At 34.0% G+C, this 21914-nt stretch overlaps 1 protein-coding gene across 5 annotated transcripts in view; it reads right to left on the bottom strand.

The window, feature by feature from the left end:
- The window catches only part of NECTIN3 (nectin cell adhesion molecule 3), a 127968-nt gene that overhangs the window by 75493 nt on the left and 30561 nt on the right, over positions 1-21914 (bottom strand). For all 5 annotated transcript variants that reach the window (XM_053918347.2, XM_053918348.2, XM_053918349.2 and 2 more), the window contains exons 2-5: positions 15852-16193; positions 11710-12006; positions 8851-8968; positions 3155-3306 (exon numbers count right to left, since the gene is read on the bottom strand). In XM_053918347.2, coding sequence (XP_053774322.1) covers positions 3155-3306; positions 8851-8968; positions 11710-12006; positions 15852-16193 — 909 coding nt within the window. The remainder of the gene's footprint in view (positions 1-3154; positions 3307-8850; positions 8969-11709; positions 12007-15851; positions 16194-21914) is intronic.

Raw genomic sequence — 21914 nt, 5'->3', positions numbered from 1 at the left:
GGGAAATGTATAATAAAATTATGAACAATTATTCTCAAAAATATTTGTTAAAGGAATCTGGAATATCTGGAGACTAAAAGCCTCTAGTCATAAGACATTCTTTTAATAAATATTTTAAATAATCACTTCTGAAAATTACAAATATCATTTTAATACTGAGGTAAAATTTTTTCCAATGAAAAAGATGAACTGTTTGATGATTTACTCTGTATGAATTATGACCTTTTAGTCTGATAAAGTCTACTAGGTTTTATTAGTCATTTTGGAAAGGCAATTTATTTTACCTAGGATACTTGATATACACCAAGAAGCTGTTAGAAGATTTATTTATTTACTTTAATCCTCACCCAAGAATACATGTTTTTTGATTTTGGAGAGAGAGACAGACATCAATTGGTTGCCTCCTGCACCCTAACCAGGTATCAAACCCGCAGTCTTTGGTGTATGGGACAATGCTCCAACCAACATAGGCACCTGATCAAGGTGCTCTTAAAAGATTTAAGTAAACTCAGCATAGTTGACTGTATTAAACACCGGATAGATATGTAATGTCTAATTCCTGATGATTACTTGAAAAACATCATCTCATAAAATGCTCTCTTTTTATTAAGTCCTTAGTAGCAATTAAGTGTGAAGAGGGGAAATCATTTTTCTTATTTACTTAAAATGATTTACCCTCTTAGAAGAGTAAGTACATAATCATCACTTTATATCCCAAATGATGGGAATACAGTAGTGGTTCCCATCACGACTAGGATTTACATACTACTTGGGGTAAAAAGAGACAAGCATATAAATAAAATACGTAGTATATCACATGGCAATAAATACTGTAAAGAAAAATAAGGCAGAGAAGGAAGACAGAAGATAGTAAAGAGGTAAGAAGAGAGAGATCTCAATTTTACATACAATTGTGAAGGTAATATTTGAGTAAAGACCTAAAGGAAGGGGTAGAAGACGTATGAGGATATCTGAAGAGCATTCAAGGCAGTGCAAACAGCAAGTACAAAGATTCTGAGGTAAAAACATGCCTGTTGTTTTCAAAGAACAGCAAGTAGGCCAGTATGACTGAAGCCAAGTGAGCAAGGGATAAAATAGGGAATGAGGTCAAAGAGAATCTAGGACCAGAACACGTACAGAGTCTTGTAAGTCACTGTAAAGATTTCATTTGCATTGTGGATAAAATTCAAAGTCCATGGAAGGTGTAAAGACAGCAATGCCATGATCTGACATGCCCTTTAAAAAGATCATTCTGGCTGCTGATCTGATGACAGATTTAAAGAAGAAAGATTAAATGATTGTTCTAATAAGTTAAGAGCTGCTGATGTCTTGGACCAGAATATTAGAAGTGGGGAATTGGTAAGGTTCTGTATATAAAAATAAGAGATCTGACATCAATTTGTTGATGGATTGAGTGGAATATGAAAAAAAAATTAAATCAAGGATAAATATCAAGGATTAGGAGGAAGACTACTGGAGGAAGAGATTTGGTGGCAAGGGATAGGAAAAAGATCAGGACCTCAGTTTTGAATGTTAAACTGTAAATGCCTATATATACTTCTACATAGGATTAATAATCATTAATAGGCAGCTGGACACACAAGTCAGGACTAAAAGGAAGTAGACCCAGAATGCCAAAAGATAGGAATTTAGGATATCATCACTGTAATCAGTATATATAAGAATGCCCACATGAAACCTTAATATTTAAATGCTTGCACATTGAGTCTAAGATTTACAGGTAATATCTCATACCAAATTTTGTATGACACATACAAAAGAAAGCAGTCCTTGGGATAAGTACATTTTAAATATGCTTTAAGATTCTTTTTTTAAAAAAAAATAATAACCTAAGGAAGAAAGGGAGACTAGTATACTAATATTTAATCTCCACCAAAGATTTCCACCAAAGCACTATTGCTGGAGGAGATAGCTCACGATGTACATAGCTCTAAGCTTCTTGTAAGATTCAAAAAAATAAAATAAAAATAAAAATAAGAAAGAGGTGGGGGGAGAGACCCAATCATATGCCAGGCATTAACTAAGTCGTAAATAAAGTGAACACAAATTGTTTAACTGTGGGGATACATAAGTACATAAATAAGCATAAAACTACAAATTGTGATAAATAATATAGGGTACTTTCAGGTTGAGTGATCATACAAGAACTGAGAATATAACACAAAAGCAAGGTTACAATTTCTTTAAAATGTCTAATTGATTTAATTTTAGATTTGAACAGAAATGAAAATCTTACGCTACCTATTACAGAATTACCATACAAACCTGCATTTCTCAAGGTTCTCTTCCTTTTGCCTTTAATTTTCCATGTGTTAGACAGGAAGACTGCTGCATTCTTATAGAAGGAGATGCTCAAAACAGTTTATATAATTTGTATAAATAAGAATTCCATTGATAATTCTTTTATAGCCACACCCTGGATACAGTATATTTTTAGCTTTAACTATATTTGGTGAATATTCAAATTTATACTGTCAAATTAACAAACAACTATTATCAGAGTGAAACAAGTGGAATGTGAAAAATCTTAAGTTCTTAGTGGTATAACGACTAACAATAAAAGGCATTTTAAATTTTATTTCATTAAAACATTTTCAGTAGCATTCCTACTTCACTTTTCAGTAATCCAATATGGTATACTAACATATTGAGTGACAAAGTTATTTAATAAGCCAGGTCATCAAAGTTTATATCCTATTTTATTTGTCAGATGCTTGTGTGCAGAAGAGCTACCAAAAATAAACAAAAAAACCCAGAGTTCGTTCCTAGTGTCAAGACAAAAAAACCTAGAAAGGCATACACTATGTATAAAAGTAAGATATTTAATACTATTTAACAGTAAATTTAACTTTCTGCATATGTCTTAAAATGTACATAAAGTTGTTGCATAGACATTTTGACATTAAGTAAAGAAATGCCACTTTACACATATAAAGCCCTATCTGCTTACATATGTAACTCTATTTCAGATAGGGTTACTTTATTATCATCTTTTAGATTATTTGGAAAATCTCAGACTAAGGAACCTATATCTTCAAAGTATAAATTACTACCATGATCACAGTGTTATTGTTATGATTGTCATTATAGGAATAATTCAAATAACCCATTTTGCAAGTAGACAGTAACTTACCTGAAATGTAGATGACCTTTTGATCACTTCTTTGACCAAGGGAATTGGTCACTTTACAGACATAAACACCAGAATAATTGAAAGTCAGTGGATGGACAAAATGAAGAGTATTGTCTGAAGCCAATAAGCCATCAGGCCACTGTCCATCCAACCTAGATTTGAAAAAGCATGAAATTACTTTATATATCCTCAGTCTCTAGTCATTGATAACTGTTTAGATACGATATTAACTTTCGAGATGTTAGTGAAAGAACCAGCATTCTATAGGTAATATTTACTATGAAATGATGCATGCACTAAATTGTGAATTTTTATTTTAAAAAAGCTGAACTAATAAAGTCCACTAAAAATTCTTTCAAAATATCAATTCATGTAAGTGTACGTAGGCCAACAAATTAAAATGGGAGGGAAGGAGAGGAAAAAATATTATGTGATTTTAAAGAATTCAGAAAACTGGAAAATTAGAAAAACATTATTTACAGACATACTCATATTATCAAAGGAATCAAAGTAATTATCTGTTAATTGTAAACCTTCTCATGATATATCCACAATTCTCCAAATTAAAAGTCATCTCATTTAAGTACATGATAGATTTTAGCCCTTTCTGTAACATATTTTAAAAAGTATCAGTTAATGCAGAACAAGTCTATACTGTACTCCACCCAAACATGGTTAGTTTCTAAACCACCAAGAAGGGTCTTCTTATGAAATAGTTTCATTTGTAAGGTGGACATATGTGACAGTAAAAACCAAGACACCATTTGGTACCAATAACTCTTTTTAAATGGTGCCTATACTAAGAAGTCCTTTCCATAGTGGTGTATTATCATGTATTACCATAAAGCACAATGGGATAAAATATCACTATAAGAACTATAAAGCCATTCATTGCAACAGAATTAAGCATACTGTTAAACATTATCTTCCCATCCTTATGGTACAAAAAACCCCACCAACAGGTCTTTATTTTCAAACCAGTTTTAAAGGTCATAGGTTTTTTTTTAGATAAGAAGATAAAAATCAAGTAAATCCAGGCACTTAATTACTATAGTTTGGTTTAAGCAGATCTTCAAAATGTTTCTTCATTCCTTCAACTCAGCCATCCACTATTTACTCCTCCTGCTGGTATTGCTGAGATGCGCTAAGTAAGATTTGATCCTAGCTTTCAATGACCGAAATACATACTAGGAGACCAACAACTAATTACAAAGAAAATAAAAGCAAAGAATAAAAAAAAGGCAGAATGAAGCGAATCAACACTGGAAAACAGGAGGGATAATTTCATTCTGTGATCCCAAATGTAGTAGGTAGAAGAACAATCAGTAAAAACTTTTACATTTGCTGGTATTTTAATTTAGCTATGAAGAATAAAGGTAGTAGTCTAATGATTAAAATGCAAAAACACCCAACCTCCTTAAAGAATTTTGGAAACATTTTTAGAACATCAACTTTAAAAAGGTGAACTCTTTTTCTAAGGTTAAGAATAAATATAAACTGTATCTATCCAACTATCTTTACTTTGGGCCCAAAATTCCAATCTCTTTAATTCTGAGAATTACAAAAAATTCCTTATAACCCTTTAAATTGTTTATTTAAATGAACCACAGCCAGAAAATTCTATATCACATTGAACTCCCAATAAATTACATTCTAAGCACCTTCTATGCTCTTACACCCATAATATATTATTTATATTCATTGTCTGTACCCTCACAAAAGCTCTATGAAGTATCATTATGATTTTCTCAAAAAAGACATCTCCAATTACAGACACTAGGGTGAGAAGCCAGAATAGTATGACTTTTAGAAATTCCAGCCAAGATGGAGGTGTAGGTAGACACATTGTGCCGTCAGGCACAACCAAAAGGACAATGACAAATTTAAAAAACAAAAAATAACCAGAACTGCCAGAAAATCAAACTGTAAGAAGTCCAACAACCAAGGAGTTAAAGAAGAAGCATTCATCCAGACCAGTAGGAAGAGCAGAGACAGGCAGCTGGGGTGGCGAGGACTCATGGCAAGGTGGCAGCTGGAGGACTGGGGAATGCAAGGCAGCAGCTGGCGGAGCAGGTGGTCCCACATTAGTGTGCGATAAACCAGGAGGGACAACTGGGAAGTGAGACAAACCACGCAAACCAGGGTTCCAGTACAGGAAATAAAGCCTCAAAACTTCTGGTGGTAAAAACCCATGGGGATTGCAGCAATGGGAGAAGCTCCCAGATTCATAGGGGAATTTCTTGGAGAGACCCACAGGGTACTAGAAAGTACACAAAAGCACCCATCCGGGAATCAGCACCAGAAGGGCACAATTTGCCTGTGGGTAGCAAAGGAAGTGACTGAAAGCCGGGGGAGAGCTGAGCAATGGGCATTGTTCTGTCTCTGACCCCCCCCACCACATACAGGGCCATAATGCAGCAATGTGGGTTGTCCCACCCTAGAGAAGCCTAAGGTTCTGCCCCTTACTATGTAACTGGTACATGGAGGCAAAACAATATGGCCCAAATGAAAGAACAGATCAAAGCTCCAGAAAAAATACAGCTAAGCAACGAAGAGGTAGACTCCCTATCAGATGCACAGTTCAAAACACTGATAATCAGGATGCTCACAGAAATGGTTGAGTATGGTCTCAAAATAGAGGAAAAAGTGAAGGCTATGCAAAGTGAAATAAAGGAAAATGTACAGGGAACCAACAGTGAAGGGAAGGAAACTGGGACTCAAATCAATGATTTGGAGAAGGAAGAAATAAACATTCAATCAGAACAGAATGAAGAAACAAGAATTCAAAAAAATGAGGAGAGGCTTAGGAACCTCCAGGACAACTTTAAACGTTGCAACATCTGAATCATAGGGGTACCAGAAGAAGAGGAAGAGCAAGAAACTGAAAACTTCTTTGAAAACATAATGAAGGAGAACTTCCCCTGTCTGGCAAAGGAAATAAACTTCCAGGAAGTCCAGGAAGCTCAGAGTCCCAAAGAAGTTGCACGGACCCAAGGAGGAATACACCAAGGCACATCATAATTATATTATCCAAGATTTAAGATAAGGAGAGAAACTTAAAAGCAGCAAGAGAAAAGGAGAGACTTACCTACAAAAGAGTTCCCATAAGACTGTCAGTTGATTTCTCAAAAGGAACCCTGCAGGCAAGAAGGGGCTGGAAAGAAGTATTTGAAGTCATGAAAAGCAAGGACCTATGTCCAAGATTGCTCTATCCAGCAAAGCTATCATTTAGAATGGAAGGGCAGATAAAGTGCCTCTCAGATAAGGTCAAGTTAAAGGAGTTCATCATTGTCACACCCTTATTATATGAAATGTTACAGGGGACTCATCTAAGAAAAAGATGATGATCAAAACTATGACAGTAAAATGACAACAAACTCTTAACTATCAACAATCAAACCTAAAAAACAAAACCAAAAACGAACTAAGCAAACAACTAGAACAGAAACAGATCACAGAAATGGAGAGCACATGGAGGGTTATCAGTGGGGAATGAGACGGGGGAGAATGGGGGAAAAGGTACAGGGAATAAAATAGACAGGGGGGAGGTTAATAATAATATGGGAAATGGAGAAGCCAAAGAACTTATATGTATAACCCATGGACATGAACTAAGATGGGGGAATGATGGTGGAAGGGGTGGTTCAGGGCAGAGGGCAATAAAGGGGAGGAAAAAAATGGGACAACTGTAATAGCATAATCAATAAAATATATTTTTTTAAAAAGGAATACCCTATCACACATCTTCACCAATGACTGTTTCCCACATTTAACAACATGTAAATGAAAAGGACTTTCCTACTTCTAAAATTGAAACTTTGCTTAAAGGCAACAGATTGACCAAATATATTGTTTCCTTACTCTTACAAAATCCCATCCCAAACAAGAATAAATGAATTAAAGTTACTAAATACCTATTAGGAGAAAGACAACAGGAGGTAGAATTCATCAGATAAGATGTTTCAAAAAACTTTTAGAAGAGAGAAAACAAATGGAAAGAACAGTATATTTTTAAGCCAGTGATTTTAAATCACTACTCAATCAGAAGAGATTTTTGTCTCCAGAGGACATCCAACATGTCTGAAGACATTTTGCTAGTAGCAATGGGGGTGCCCAAGACGGGAGAGAAGGAAGTGTGGGGAGGTTAGGTACTACTAGCTTTAGAGATTGAAGGTCAGGAATTCACAGAGCTGCCTCCCACAAAAAATGTTTTTCCAGCCCAAAACTTCAACAGTGCCAGGTTGAAAAGCTCTGCTTTAGGCTGAAGAAGTGCTTATAGGAGGCATAATGGATGAGAGAGCAGCCAATTTGGTCCAAAGAACTCAAAACCGATTTGGAGCTTATCTCATTATACTGCAGAAAGCTGGAACAAGGCAAAGGGCTAGAGATAAGAATATTAGTTCAAAGTTGAAAAAACAAGAGAGATTCCTCCCAACTCTGTACAGATACCAGACATTTATGTTTAGGCAAAGTAAAGATTAATTCAATACATAAACTGAATGGCTATGAAAAAAAAAAAAAGACTTCTATGCCTCCATAGGTAACACCAGAAGCTTCCTCAGAGAAATAAAGTGTCTATTTGATCACTCTGAGTGGAATCTACTAATGCGTAATCCCCACTATGCAGAGTTTTCACTTAGCATTTTAACTAAATGCATCACTATGAAATGACTGGGCAACTGAGAAAATTTGGGAATGTCTACAAAATGAAAGTCAGAAAACAAACAAAAAAAGAACTAGGAGGAAAAAGGAGATAATAAATGGGGGTGGGGAAGTCTGCAGAAGAAAGAGCTCTAGTACCTCTAGAAAAAAGCAATAAGATATTATATATCCATAAACTAAGAAAAGTATGCTTTGAAAATGAACAGAGAATAAGAAAATGCTCTTAGAAAATAAAAGTATGCTCCAATATTTTTAATCAAGAGGGGGAAAATCAAGCAAACTGCCTAGAAGAATAATAAAATAATTTGAAAGATAAGAAAGGATATTTAGCAAGCAATAAATACAAGTTCTTATTAAGAGCACATAGAAAAAAAGGAAAGAAAATTTTCCCCAGTTGATAAATACAACTCTCTAGATTGAAGGGGCCCCTAAATATTTAGAAGTCTGAATGAAAACCTTTACTCCAACAGTTGAAATTTCATAATTAAAGAGAATTAAGGATATTCAGATAAAGCTACAAAAGTAAAAACAATTATTAGCCTCAGGGAAAATAGTTTTAGACAAAAGAAAACAACAGTTCCAGTATACTACTTAATTCTCAATAAATAATATCTACCTTTCACAGAGAAGTAATAATTACAGAATTTAATTAAAAGTAACAATCTCATTGGAATTATGAAAAATAGGGTATATGGGTATATTCATGTATGAAGGGATAGATATAAATTTTCATCTATCACAGTAAGAAGTGACTAGTGTTAAAAATTAATAAATCCAAGAAGTAGTTTAAGACCTATAATGGTAACTGCCAGAAGCAATTGCTAAAATCACTAAAGTTGCCTCTAAGGAACACAGCTGTGGGGATAGGAAGGTGGGGAAGGGTGGAACAGGAGGACACTTAGAAACCCTTCATTTAATTTAATTTTCAACCATTACTATGTCAGGCATTACACTGATAAAAAAACAACTTTATGCATTTAAGAATACTTTTCACTTTTAAATAAATTCTCTTTAGAAGTATCTAATATTATTACCTGCTCCACACAGATTTGAAGGGTGGTGGATTTGCATCAGCATTACACTTGAGATTAACACCTTTTCTTCCTACAAACCAATTTCCATCGTAGCCTGTTACTGAAACCTCAGGAGCATCTATAAAATAAATACACGACAAAACAGATTATTGTTTGTTAATAATAAATAAAATATACAATGACAGAGCATAAACATAAACTGTAGAAGAATACAAATAATTTTTTTCTCAATGTAAGTAACCAGTGTGGAAGATAGTAAGCAATAAATATTAGTTGACCAAACGAGTGCATAAATGAACAATGAGTACTCAAACACTAAGCAACTATAAGCACGTACAGTTCTACTATAAACACTGAATATAAGAATATTCACAAACCTACATTCACCAAAAGCAAAATTTAATGTCTATTATGAAATATGTAGGGCTATATGAACAAAGAAAATACATTAAGTGCTTAATTTGATAATGAAACATGGCATTTAAGTACAAAATCACCAAATAAAACTGTTTTTAATGAAATGTTTAATCTGAAAGGCAGTATCCCCAAAAAGCTATCAAGTCAATTACAGGGATTAGATTCCCTATACTAAAATAATTAATAAATCATTTTAGTTATTTATTAAATAATAAATCAATTAATTATTATTAATTAATTAATAATCTATGTGCATGCAGCAATATGATACAAACTTTCTGTAATTATAACTTAAATAAATTATCTAAGATCTCAACTGTTCTATAACATGAACTTGTATCCACTCAAAGTGCCCAAAGCTCTTTTAGCATATGTGCAATATAATTAGCTAAATGAGCAATTATCCAGGTCTACTAGCAATATAAATTTATGCCTTTGAACTACAAAATCCAATACTAATCATTCATTCAACCACCATATTGTTTAGTTCCTAATAAGTAACAGGCATTGTTTTAGGTATTTGGTATACACAGACTCTGTATTCAAAAAGTACTATTTTAATAGTAAGAAAAAAGATGACATTTAAAAACTATTTACTAAAACCTGTTACTAAAAAGAATAGGATGCCAACAGAGAAAACAAAAGAAAGGGCCTAATTTAGATTGGGGATGAGGTTGGGGATGTCATAAAAGACTCCCTCGGTAACATTTACCGTATTTGCCATGTATAATACACACCCATGTTTTTGGCCCAAACTTTTAGGAAAAATATGTCAATTTTTAAACTATTTATGTTTAGAAACAAAACCAATTATCATATTCCAGGGTATTATTTTGCATATGGCTCTCGTTATTTGTTTATTTTATACTTTTAATGCATAAGCATAAAATAAAATATCTGCCTCTTATACATACCAAGAATTAACATTTTTGAAATAAAATTTGTACGAAAAAATGCTGCTGAAAGAAGAGTATAGTTATCAGTGGGTTTAATTTATTTTAAAAGGATGGGAAAGGTATTAAAGTGCCCTCAGAGAGTACCTCCAAATTTTGAAAGATGAATTTTGGATATAATTAGGATATGTTTTGTAGGTCCCAATTAAAAAACAGGAGAAGTCCTAAGTATTCTAACAACATTTTAGAAGCATGTCAAAAATCTCAATAATAATTATAAAGTCTTACATTAGAAAAAGTATTTTTATATACTAAATTGCATTCAAGCAAACAAAAACAATAATATACATAATACAAACTGAAGAGAATTTCAGTCATGATTAGACACAGGAAAGGAAAAAGTATATATGAGAAAAATATTAATAGTACTTATAATTGAGATCTGAATTTTACAAGAAAAAGGAAAAAGAGTCTATAAGATCATGTTAGGAAAAGGAAAAAAAAATTTAATTGGCTTCTCCAGAGCAAATAAGGAGGAAACAAGGTATTTGTATTCAGGAATACTATAGTAATAACACTCATATAAGATTATCTTCTCATGTTTAATCCTGTAAAGTGCTGGGGAAAAACATCCTCAGAATTAGCTTTAGAAACCATTACATCAAGTGTAATAAATACACATAATTTAAAATTCCATGTGTCATACCAAAAAAAGAAAAATAAAAACAGAACACTTTCACAAACCTGTCTACATTTATGATCTGTGCAAGGATAGAAATGACAGAACCTAAACTCTTCTAATTTTATTACTAACCTGCCTAATTTTCATTTTCTTTGCTATAAACTATCTGCACCATCAGTTTTTCTCTTGCTCAAATTTTAAAAAGCTACACAAAGAATATAAAGGAAAAAGCATATACAAACACAAATAAAACAGAGTATCCCCTAACAAAAAAATACAAGATAAGCCAGCTTTGAATCTTATCTATAATGATTATTACCCCAATGATGTACTTAAAATATTGTTTTAGCTATGTGAGAATCTTACAACATGATCAATAAAACTGGTTAGATAACTAAAAGAGTATAGATTTTCAAAATAATTTAAATGCATCTAGGAAGTAAAAGACTTGCTGAAAAATAAAAGCAACATGGGTGGCATCAATAAAACTGAATAAAAGCTAACACTATTGGATTGGAGAAGTAGTCTGTCCCTTCAGTATTGCACATTTTGAGATATAAATTTCCAAAGTTCACTTAAGTCCAGATTATTTTTAAGGTCTAAAAAAGGATAAAGTTAAATAATTCTAAGTTAGAGAGTAACTTCAAAATCATTGTCCATCTTTACAAATTGATAAAAATTGTTGTGGTTAAATGAAATTTCCGTAATAGTATTTTAAAAATTAAAGAAAAAATGTCAGCAAGGAAAAACTAAGAATTTCTGAATGCTAAATATTCAAACTGAAAACAGTCTGATGCAGAATTGTAAATGAAGAAAATAAAAATAAAATACATCATGTTTAAAAACCAAATGTTACCATTTACTTACACTGTATATCTAATATGAAAGAATATCGGATGTCCTTTTCCAAGGCTGGATGTTTTACAACACAAGTAATTCGCCTTCCTCTAGCAAATCTGGTTGGAAAAAGCTTGTATTGGCTGACGATTGTGGCCGTCTCATTTGGAAAGGAAGTTGTAGTGGATTCCATTTCACCAAGATCACCTTCCCAGTTGATATGTGCAACTGGTTTTCCAGTGGCTGCAATACAAATGGCTGCTACTGTTTCATTTCCTCCATCAATTAAGGAATCTGGCCCTTTAATCAGGCTCACAGTGGGTTCAACTGTTCAAATTTAGAACAAAATAGTTATATTTTAATTAAGAATATACTTATGTCCTTCTAAGCCACATCTACACACATTTCAAAAATTTTGGAGTAACTGCATATAAAATCTACACACGCTTTTAGATAATGCCAACATCAAATGATTCTTGGAGCAAGAGAAGATCATGGACCAGGACAAATAAGAAGTCGAGATTTTATGTAACCATTAAAAAGATGGCTCTCCTGGTAGAGATATACTTTTCTTTATAAAGACGGATGAGTCCTTCTCAAAATTAGCATATACAAAAACGTCCTGTGAAATCAATCATAATTTCCATTATGAAATTAAAGATATTTTTACTTCAAAAAGTAGTTTTAATATTTAATGCTTCATTTTTGCAGCAAAAATGTTGAGAAAATATATTTTAAAGTAAGTTACAAGTATAGAACCAACACTGTTGATATGGAACATCACTAATACTTGTTGGAATGTACAGGCCACCTATTTTTTTCTGGTATTAAAAAGCTCCGCAGAAGGGAAATGTAACTTTAACGTTAAATACTTCCTATCTAAGGCTTTGAATTATTTTTCGTATCTCCCTTAAAAAGTTTTATCTGATAAACACTACTGCCCAGCTGATCCCTAATTTTCTCCAACTTTGAAATAAGGTTTGATTGCACAGTTTCTAGCCATTTGCCTGGTATTTTTTGCCTATGTATCTTCAAACTTAATAAACCAAATGTTGAACTGCATCTCATGCTACCAATCCCTAACACCGTTTTCAAAGACATGCCCCTTTAAATTAAAGGTAATACAATTGCCTCAATCACCAAGGTTCAAGACCTGTTATTGTTCAAACCTCCTTTATTTCTTATATCCTACCAGTTACAAAAATATGCCAGTTATTCCTTTATAATAGCTCTCTTCTTCACCCAAGCAACAGAAATTAGTGAATTAATTTCAAACCTTAATGGCTTCATGCCTTATGATTAGGCATTATGATTTCAGGACTTCTTCATTTTAATTCATCAAAAATACCAGACTGATCATTCTGAATGACGACTTTCATCACATTACTACCTAAATCATTTAGGTCTGAGTTAGTCATCCCCCTAAGCAAGGTGAGAAGGTTGTCAAAGTGATGTTTTTCAAACTTTTTTGTGCACATAAATCACTTGGGGATCCTGATAAAATGTAGATTTATCACCTAATAAGTCTGAGAGGGGTCTGAAATTCTGTATTTCTAACAAGTTCTCAAGTGATATTATTAATTCTGCTAGTTCATGAACCACACTTTAAAACAGCAAGAACCTGAGAGGAGAAGGGTGATGAGAAGCACAATACACCTTCACACTTCTAGTAACATAAATCTCAAATTCCTCATCCTCACATTCAAGTTACTTTACTGTGGTCCTACTCTACCTTTCTAGCCTATTCTTGTACTTTTTGAAAATCCTTTGAACAATCAACAAATTATTCAGTGGTTCCACTATGAGGAGTCTCAGCAGTGAGTGATCTCTTCTCCATCCCCTCACCCAGAGGACACTTGGCAATGTCTAGAGATATTCTAAGTGGTCACAACTGAGGGACTGCTACTAACATCTAGTGGGTAGAGACTATGGATGCTGCTTTTCAGTGTACAAATTGAACAGAATAGTTCACCACAACAAATTGCAGCCCCAAATTTCAAAAATGCTAACTTTGAAGAAATTCTGCCCTGATGTAATTGTTTTCTGGCTCTGTTGGCTCTCTTACTCTCCCTAAACTTCTTTCCTGTTTGCCTACCCCAAACCTACCCACCTTTTGAGAACTGGCAACTAATTTTTTTCCTACAAAACATTTCTAAACTACCTAGTTCACCAGCCCATTGCTATTTAACCCTACTTAAACAACATTAATGTATGAGACTGCCATAAACCAGGAACTCTTAATAAGCTTTAGGGATATAATGTTAAATGATAAAGTATAGAGTTGCAGTCTACCACATTTACAGTGAAAAACAAAAACAAAATATTGAATGAAACAGTATGATAACCACTACAATAAAGGCATGATCAGGATACAATGGCAAAAAAGAAAAAAAAATCATCAAATAGTGGAGGGGGTAGATCTTTTAAGAATAGCATCCCAGAGGATATGATTTGATGAACAGTAGTTAAATAGAAGAATGTAGGAAGAGAGAAGTAAGAGAAAATCAAAGGCAATCCAGGCAAAAGGACAAACACATGCAAAAACATAGACAGGTGTTAACAGAACTACAAATAGTTTATTATGATTATCAAATTTGGGTTCTGGAAGAGGTAGAGCAAGAAAGGAGAAGTTAAAAGAAGTCGGCATGGGTAAAATCATGACTAGCCTAATACTGTAAACAGTCTTGAGTTTAAAACCATTGAGTACTGTATTAATTTAGAAGACATTCCTAAAATTTAAAGCAAAAACATTTATTCCCACAAACTCTCTCTTCCACATACAAACTATCTATTTTCTTCTTGACACTGAACTTTTTGTGACCTTTCTTTTTTTATCTTGATGGCCTACACTTGATATTTTTTCAGGTATTTAGGCCTTGCCTGCTAATCAAAACATTTCTCAAAAGCATTGATTTCATAAATGTAAGTTATATTTTCCCACAGCTCTTAGGACACTGTCTTAAACATATGAAGTCCTCAAATATTTTATTTTTTAAAAGAACTTATTTATTTATTTTTAGAGAGAATGGAAGGGAGGGAGAAAGAAAGGGTGAGAAACACCAATGTGTGGTTGCCTCTCATGCACCCTCTACTGGGGAGCTGGCCCACAACCCAGGCATGTGCCCTGACTGGGAATCGAACCAGTCACCCTTTGGTGTGCAGGCCAGCACTCAATACACTGAGCCACACCAGCCAAGGCTTTAATTTTATTTTTATATATTATCTCAACATGAAAAAGATATAACAAATTTGTACAAAATTGCTTTCCTGAATTTAAGAGACCCTAAAAGTACAGCATTAAATATTAGGGGCTGTGTACTTACTTGGTCTCCAAATGCAGACACAGAGACCAAGTATGTGCAAAAGGCTTATCAGGGAGAAACATCTGGGAGGAGTGAAGAAAAAAGGATTGAGTAGGGAGCTATCAGCAGACCTGACAATATCCCTGACAGGTTAAGTTGGCAGATGTAGAGCAAAGACTTCTCCCATTAAAGGAGTTCCACTTTGGGTTAAGATGTCTAAGGTGCTATTACTCCTTAACCCTTGTTCTATTATTCAAAAGTACTCACAAGCATTTCGAAATTTGTTTATTTTTCACTGCAAGTGGCTCTCTTAATGCTAATATATTAGCTCATTCTAAATTCCACCATGAACTTTAACAGGTATCAGACAGAAAAAATGTAAAAGATCTTTCATTAGGAGCAATAGACCAAGATTCAAATATACAAATCCGCAATAGCATAAATAAAATTTGATTTAAAAAACAAACCTGACATTTCAATGACTCCAAGAATAAAGTCATTTTAAAAGTGGAAAGCTATTTAAAGGTGGCAATTTAATTAAAAGTTGAAAATTTGAGGGAAAATAATGAAAATAAGTACGGCAAAGAAACTCAGTACTTAGTATAAATAAAAATCCACCTTTTGTGAAAAAAAGTAAAATAGCTAAGATCCACATAGCATTATATAGATAGGTAGGTAGACAAAGACAAGATTTTGTTTAAATTAAGAGCCTAAAATCATAGAATTTTAAAACAGAACTTAAAAAATGTATTTGAATTCTTTTACTTTAAACTGATATTTATATATAATTTCAATCATTGTAAATTCTTGAAAATATTTTTACTACATCATCACAACTACCACCAAAATACATAATTCAAGCATACCTACCTAATACAGTTACAGTTGTGGAGGACTGAGCATTTCCAAGTGGGAATGTAACAGCTTTGCATATGTATTTTCCAGAATCAGAAAATCCTATGTTATGTAGAGTAATTGTTGCATCATTAAGTGAATAGTTTTTAAACAATACTCTTCCCTGATATTCTCCTTGAACAGAGAATCCATACTGAGGATGATGAACTGCAATAGTCTGTGAACTTTTGCCATGTATCTTTTCCCATGAAATTTGTGTTATAGTTTCATTTACTTCAATTAAACACTTCAATGAAACATTCTTTCCCCATACTGCTGTGACATGTGGCTCCACAACAATTGGTCCAGCTAAGGCACCTATGGAGAAAAAACAAAAACAAAAACAAAAACAGTATAGTTCTTCAAATAGAAAAATGTTATGCTAAAATACAATCAATCTCCCTCCCCTTTTGCTTTTTTCTCTCCCTCCTTTCTTCCCCTCCTATAGGTACACACTTATACAAACACATTCGTAACTGAGTAACAGTACTAGATGTTCTGGAGGCTGAATGTAAGATCCAAAGAGTGACTCTCAAATAAAGCAAATACTTGTCAAAGTGTTGCAGTGGAAAAAAGCACTAGATACAGCCAAGAGTAGGCTTGGAAGCAGATCCTTCCCCAGTTAAGCCTTCAGATGAGATTCTAGCCCTAGATGACACCTTCACTGCATTCCATGAGACTGAAGCAAAGAATCCAGCTGAGCCAGACCTGGATTCCTGGCCCAAAGAAACTAAGGGGTAATAAATTTATGTTCTTCTAGAGCTAGTAAGTTTTAAAGTAACTTGTTACTCAGTAATAGATAATACATATAGGACCTGTCAAACCAAATACAATAGCAAAGTATCTCACTTTGAAGGTTCCCTCTATCAAAAATCTCTATTAAAAAAACAATTTAAAGTACATGAATTCCCAGAAAACATTAATTTAAAAACAAACAAAAATGTGACATCAATTTTTTTCCATCTCACAGATAAAGAAAAAAAATGCCACAAGCAAAAGTTAAAATAAAATGACATCAAAGTTCCCCTATCATGTTAATTATGTTCCAAAAGCAATGGACCAAATCTAAGTAAGACAGATACTATTCATGAATACTAAAGTCAAGCAACTGCTCACTGACAACTATAGTGCTCACTGACAACTATATAAAAATATAAAACATGTCCTTGGAGAGTTTGTAACTCACATATGTATCCTGACAAAATAAATTCTTAAATTACGAATTACATCAATATAAGCACTCAAAATGGAAAGTATAAACAATAAAACACCTTTAAAATTTAGAGTTATATCTAAACAATATTTTAATTAAACACAAAATAAAAAACATTAGGCTATCACTTAAAAGATAATCAAGAAAAATGTAAAATAGCCCTGGCTGGATGGCTAAGATGGTTGGAGAATCATCCTGTACAACAGAAAAAAAAGGTTGCAAGTTTGATTCCTGGCCAACTCACATACCTAGGTTGTAGGTTTGCAGATCAGTGTGCATATGGGAAGAAACCAATTGATGTTTCTCTCTCACATCAATGTTTCTCTTTCTCCCTTCCTCTTTCTCTAAAATCAGTGAATATGTTCCCAGTTGAGGATTTAAAAAATTATGCTTAAATATGTTCAAACAGTTCTAAACACAACAAAGACTTTACACAATTATTATTTCCCTGAACCCTTTTGAGAGAAAAATATGAATGAGTAACTGCATAAATAAGAGGATGGACTTTAGATAGATAGGTAAGAGGGCAGCCTTTACGCCCTGGCTGGTGTGGCTCAGTGGACTGAGTGCCGGTCCATGAACCAGAGTTGAGGGTTCAATTCCCAGCCAGGGCACATGCCTGGGTTCCCATCCGGGTTCCCAGCAGGGGTGCACAAGAGGCAACCGCACATTGATGTTTCTCGCCCTCTCTTTCTCCTTCCGTTCCTCTCTCTAAAAAATAAATAAATAAAATCTTTTTTTTTTAAAGGGGCAACGTTTATTACCCCCAAAATGACTGAGGATACTACAAAACAGGACTAACAACTCTTAACAGCTATGGAAGGCTCTTTTTTTAAAGCATTGCCTCAGAAAAGATTCAAGTCCCCCAAAATGTTACATCATGCTCTTAATTACTAAGCTTTTAAAACTATCCTAAGATATATATATTAAAAAAATCAAGTATACTAATGTATTTTAGCAACTTATCATAAACCTGGCACTAAACCAGAAAATATATAGACAATAAAAAAGCAATTTATAAATACTGATTAAAAGTTTCTATATTACAAAATAATATCCAACTCTGTATTTAAAGAAAAAGAAACATTGAGCAAGTAGAAAACTCCAAGAATGTACAAGTATTTTTTAGGTTACTTATCAAACTGAACTCTCACACAACTTTTCACAACAATGATGTGAAGACACTTAATAAAATTTAATATTCATTATCTGATTTTCTTTAAAAAAATCAACTGAGAAAAGGATCCCTAATAATAAAGTTGATTCTTCTCAAATGACCATCACAACAATAAAATAGAAAAAAAGAGAGCACAGATATTAAAGAAAAATCAAGAAAATATGGTTTACTATCATTATCACTGTTCAGCTGAGACTGAAAATTCCAATGCAAAGAGTTAAGAAAAATGAACATAAAAATAAATATTAGAAAGGAACAATCATTATTTGAAAAACCTACTACCTGAGAAACATAAGGCCAAGTAAAGGGCATTAGAACCAATAATGTGGCATGCAAAATGTATGCAGAATATAAAATCACTATAATATGTGATAACATTTGCAAATGTACCACAGGGGAAAGATTAATATTTTCAAAAAATAATATTTAAAACATCCATGAATAAAGTTGTAAAGAATCTAAAAACTGAATAATTGACTTGAATAAATAACAGTTACATCATGTTGCCTTGGCTGGTGTGGCTCAGTTGGTTGGGCGTTGCCTGTGGGCTGAAGAGTCACAGGTTCACTCCCAGGTTGGAGTACATACCATGGTAGCAGATTTCGTCCCCATTTGGGGCACCTATAAAAGGCAACCAACTGATGTTTCTCTCTCCCATTGATATTTCTCTCTCTCTCTTTCTCCTTCCCTTCCCCTCTGTCTAAAATATCTATAGGCATGTCCACATGTAAGGATTAAAAAAGAAAACAAAAACATTATGTTCCTAGAAAAAAATACCTACTACTATATAAATGACAAATCTCATTTTAACATACAAATTCAATGCAATTGCAGTGAAAACCCTAATTATACTTCTTGAAACTAGGCTAAGTATAATTGCTAAGAAATATTTCAAAAAAAACAAAGGCCCAGGTGGAGAGAAGGAAATATTAAATTAAAAAAACAAAAAGCTTACTATTAATATCTTAAAACAATTGAAAGTACAAAACCAGACCAACATATAGAATGGCATATGGTATATAAATAATAATTACTTGGTATGAGTGGGGAAATAATAAATTAGATAAGTTAAAAGCACAAGAGCTAAATATTTAAAAAGAGATCCCTTCCACTAAACCACACAAATGCACACACACACAGGGGAACTTAAGAAGTAAAAAATTAGCCACATGTGCATATACCCACTGTGAGAGATTGAAATAAACATACTAATCAGGTGGTGATTGTAGAATAGGCTATACTAACAAATTCTAGAAGATTCATGTATGAAAAATGTCCTTTAAAAGTACTTTATAGGCATCAGCAGTTCCAGTTCTTGGTTGTAAAGAAACAATGACCAGGACTCCCAGTGGTGCAGATTGCCCAACTGCAGGGACTTGGCTAACACCGACCAGCTCCACAATGCTGACGTTAACAACCCATATTGGGACTAGCAAGGACACTGCCTGCACGTCCACAGCCTCTCCTCCTGATCTCTTTATTCTCTTTGTCCCTCTCCCCTCTTGTAAAAACCCCTGCCTGCACTGAGATGTAGAGATGGATATTGAGACGAGAGTCCCTCATCTTCCAGGTTGCAGGCACCTGAATAAAACCACTTTCCTTTACAATAAGGGGGATCCAACCTGTGTCCCGCAGGCCATATGAGGCTCAGGATGGCTATGAATGCAGCCCAACACAAAACTGTAAATTTATTTAAAACATTATGAGACTTTTTTGTCACTGCGTGTCACAATGTATTTAATGTGTGGTTCAAGAGAACTCTTCTTCCAGTGTGGCCCAGAGACGCCAAAAGGTTGGACACACCATCAACACCTGCCTCTCTAGTATTGGCTTTCCAAGTGGCAGGCAGCTCAAACTGTGTTTGTTAGGTTTTTGGCAATCCAGATGGGACAAAGTGGACTCAGCTAAGGTGCAGAGTACACAGATGACCCCATGGCAAGGACTGCAGAAATTTCTCAGCAGCTGCAGAGTTCTTTATCTTGGGGACTCTCCATGCTCTTCCTCTCAAGGTATCAGCCACCTTTTAATGCTTTGCTGGTGAAAAGGAATAGCTTATTAATGGGCTGGTGAGCCCCAAAATGGGTAAAGTCCTTGGTGTGCACAGCCAGGAGCACTCAGCCCCTCTTTGAACCCTCTGGGATTACATAAGAATCAACAGGTGCTGCGTGACAGTAGGCACAGCTCAATGACTAAGAAAAATCCCGGTTTCCCAGTGTGGAATTCAGAATACATGTATGGTGTCCTGGTTTATGGATTTCTGGGTTTTGAATATTCTCTTTGAAAGCTCTTATCTGTCCTGTTTGGGAGCTCTGTGAGAGCTCTTGTCTGTCTAAAGCGAAACTTTGGCTATGGGTGTTCTTAGCTTGCTTATCTTTTAAGGAGCTGGTCTGCTCTTTGGAGTTTGTTTGTTCACAAAGGGAATCCTCTTTGTCATCTGGGCATTGGGCCATTTAAAACTTGTGAAGGTCATTTGCACTAATGTCCCAGTCCCTCTTTTTAGATAATTTGGGTTGGAGAGCACTCATTTGTTGGAGGCTTATCTTTGATTTAGATGTTGTTTTGTTTGTTTTGCAATGGGTTGCTCAGTCTTAATCCCAATAGAGAATCCATGATGTTGCATTTTAGCTGACTGGTCAACTTACAGCTGTAAGTCAATGACTAATTAGAATTGTTTTTCCAAAGCTCTGGTAAATGGGATAAGGTCTCTTATGTGCAAATTTTCCACGTTGTTACATCATAAGACATATATTCAGAAATTATTTAAATTGATAGTTCAAAGAGGAAGAAAAGATCTTATTCCCCTCCCAGACTAAAAACTCAGGAAGAACAAAAATGAGGAGCTAAGTCTTTTAGACTCTAGATCCTTCTCCTGGAGGTGCAAGAGCTGTGGTGGTCTCAGGAACAATGGGGAAATTAATGCCAGCACCAAATCCTGTGGAAACAGCAGGAGTGATGCCCTGCCTCAATGTGAAGGGGCATTTTTAAAATCAAGCAGCTAAAGTCAGCCAAGACTGCTATCTCCCCAGCCTCTCTTCCAGCTTCCTTAAAATTGTAAATGACAAAAGGAAAATCTTGTCTCCTCTACTATTATTAATAATAATATTTATGTGTCTGGTAAAAACGTAACTATCACAAATGTTTTTATTTCAGGATCATGTGGTCTGGAAAAATATTTTATATTAAAGCTGGTGTAAGTTTAATTGATATCTTTTAAGTTTAATTGATATCTTTTAAAGTTATTAATATAAAATATATTTGTTTTGCCTGGGTTTACAGGAATAAGTTCATGTTATCTCTGTTATGGAATTGGTCAAAAAAATGACTTGAGTAATAATTGACTTTAAAATCTCAAAAAAATTGTTAAGAACTAATAAATACATGTAACTAAAATGAAAAGATTTTGATAATGCTTTTCAATAATAAATATAAATATATCTAAACATCATTTTCCAAAGTCTTTGGTACCATGGGACTTTGATGTTTTGCTGTGTTAAACATTGAAAATTATGAAATATCTACATATTTTAAAATAAAAGGATACTGAAATATTAATTGATCTGAGTGTGCCTACTTTGGCTTCTAAGTGCAGAGAAGCTAGAAAATAGATTTGGATCTGTTAATGAATGTATCCTGTACTTTATTTGAAGAC

The sequence above is a fragment of the Desmodus rotundus genome, chromosome 2, assembly GCF_022682495.2.
Source record: "Desmodus rotundus isolate HL8 chromosome 2, HLdesRot8A.1, whole genome shotgun sequence".
NCBI classification, from domain to species: domain Eukaryota; kingdom Metazoa; phylum Chordata; class Mammalia; order Chiroptera; family Phyllostomidae; genus Desmodus; species Desmodus rotundus.
Note: the sequence above shows the minus strand (reverse complement) of the source record. Positions and strands in the feature narration are given on the sequence as shown.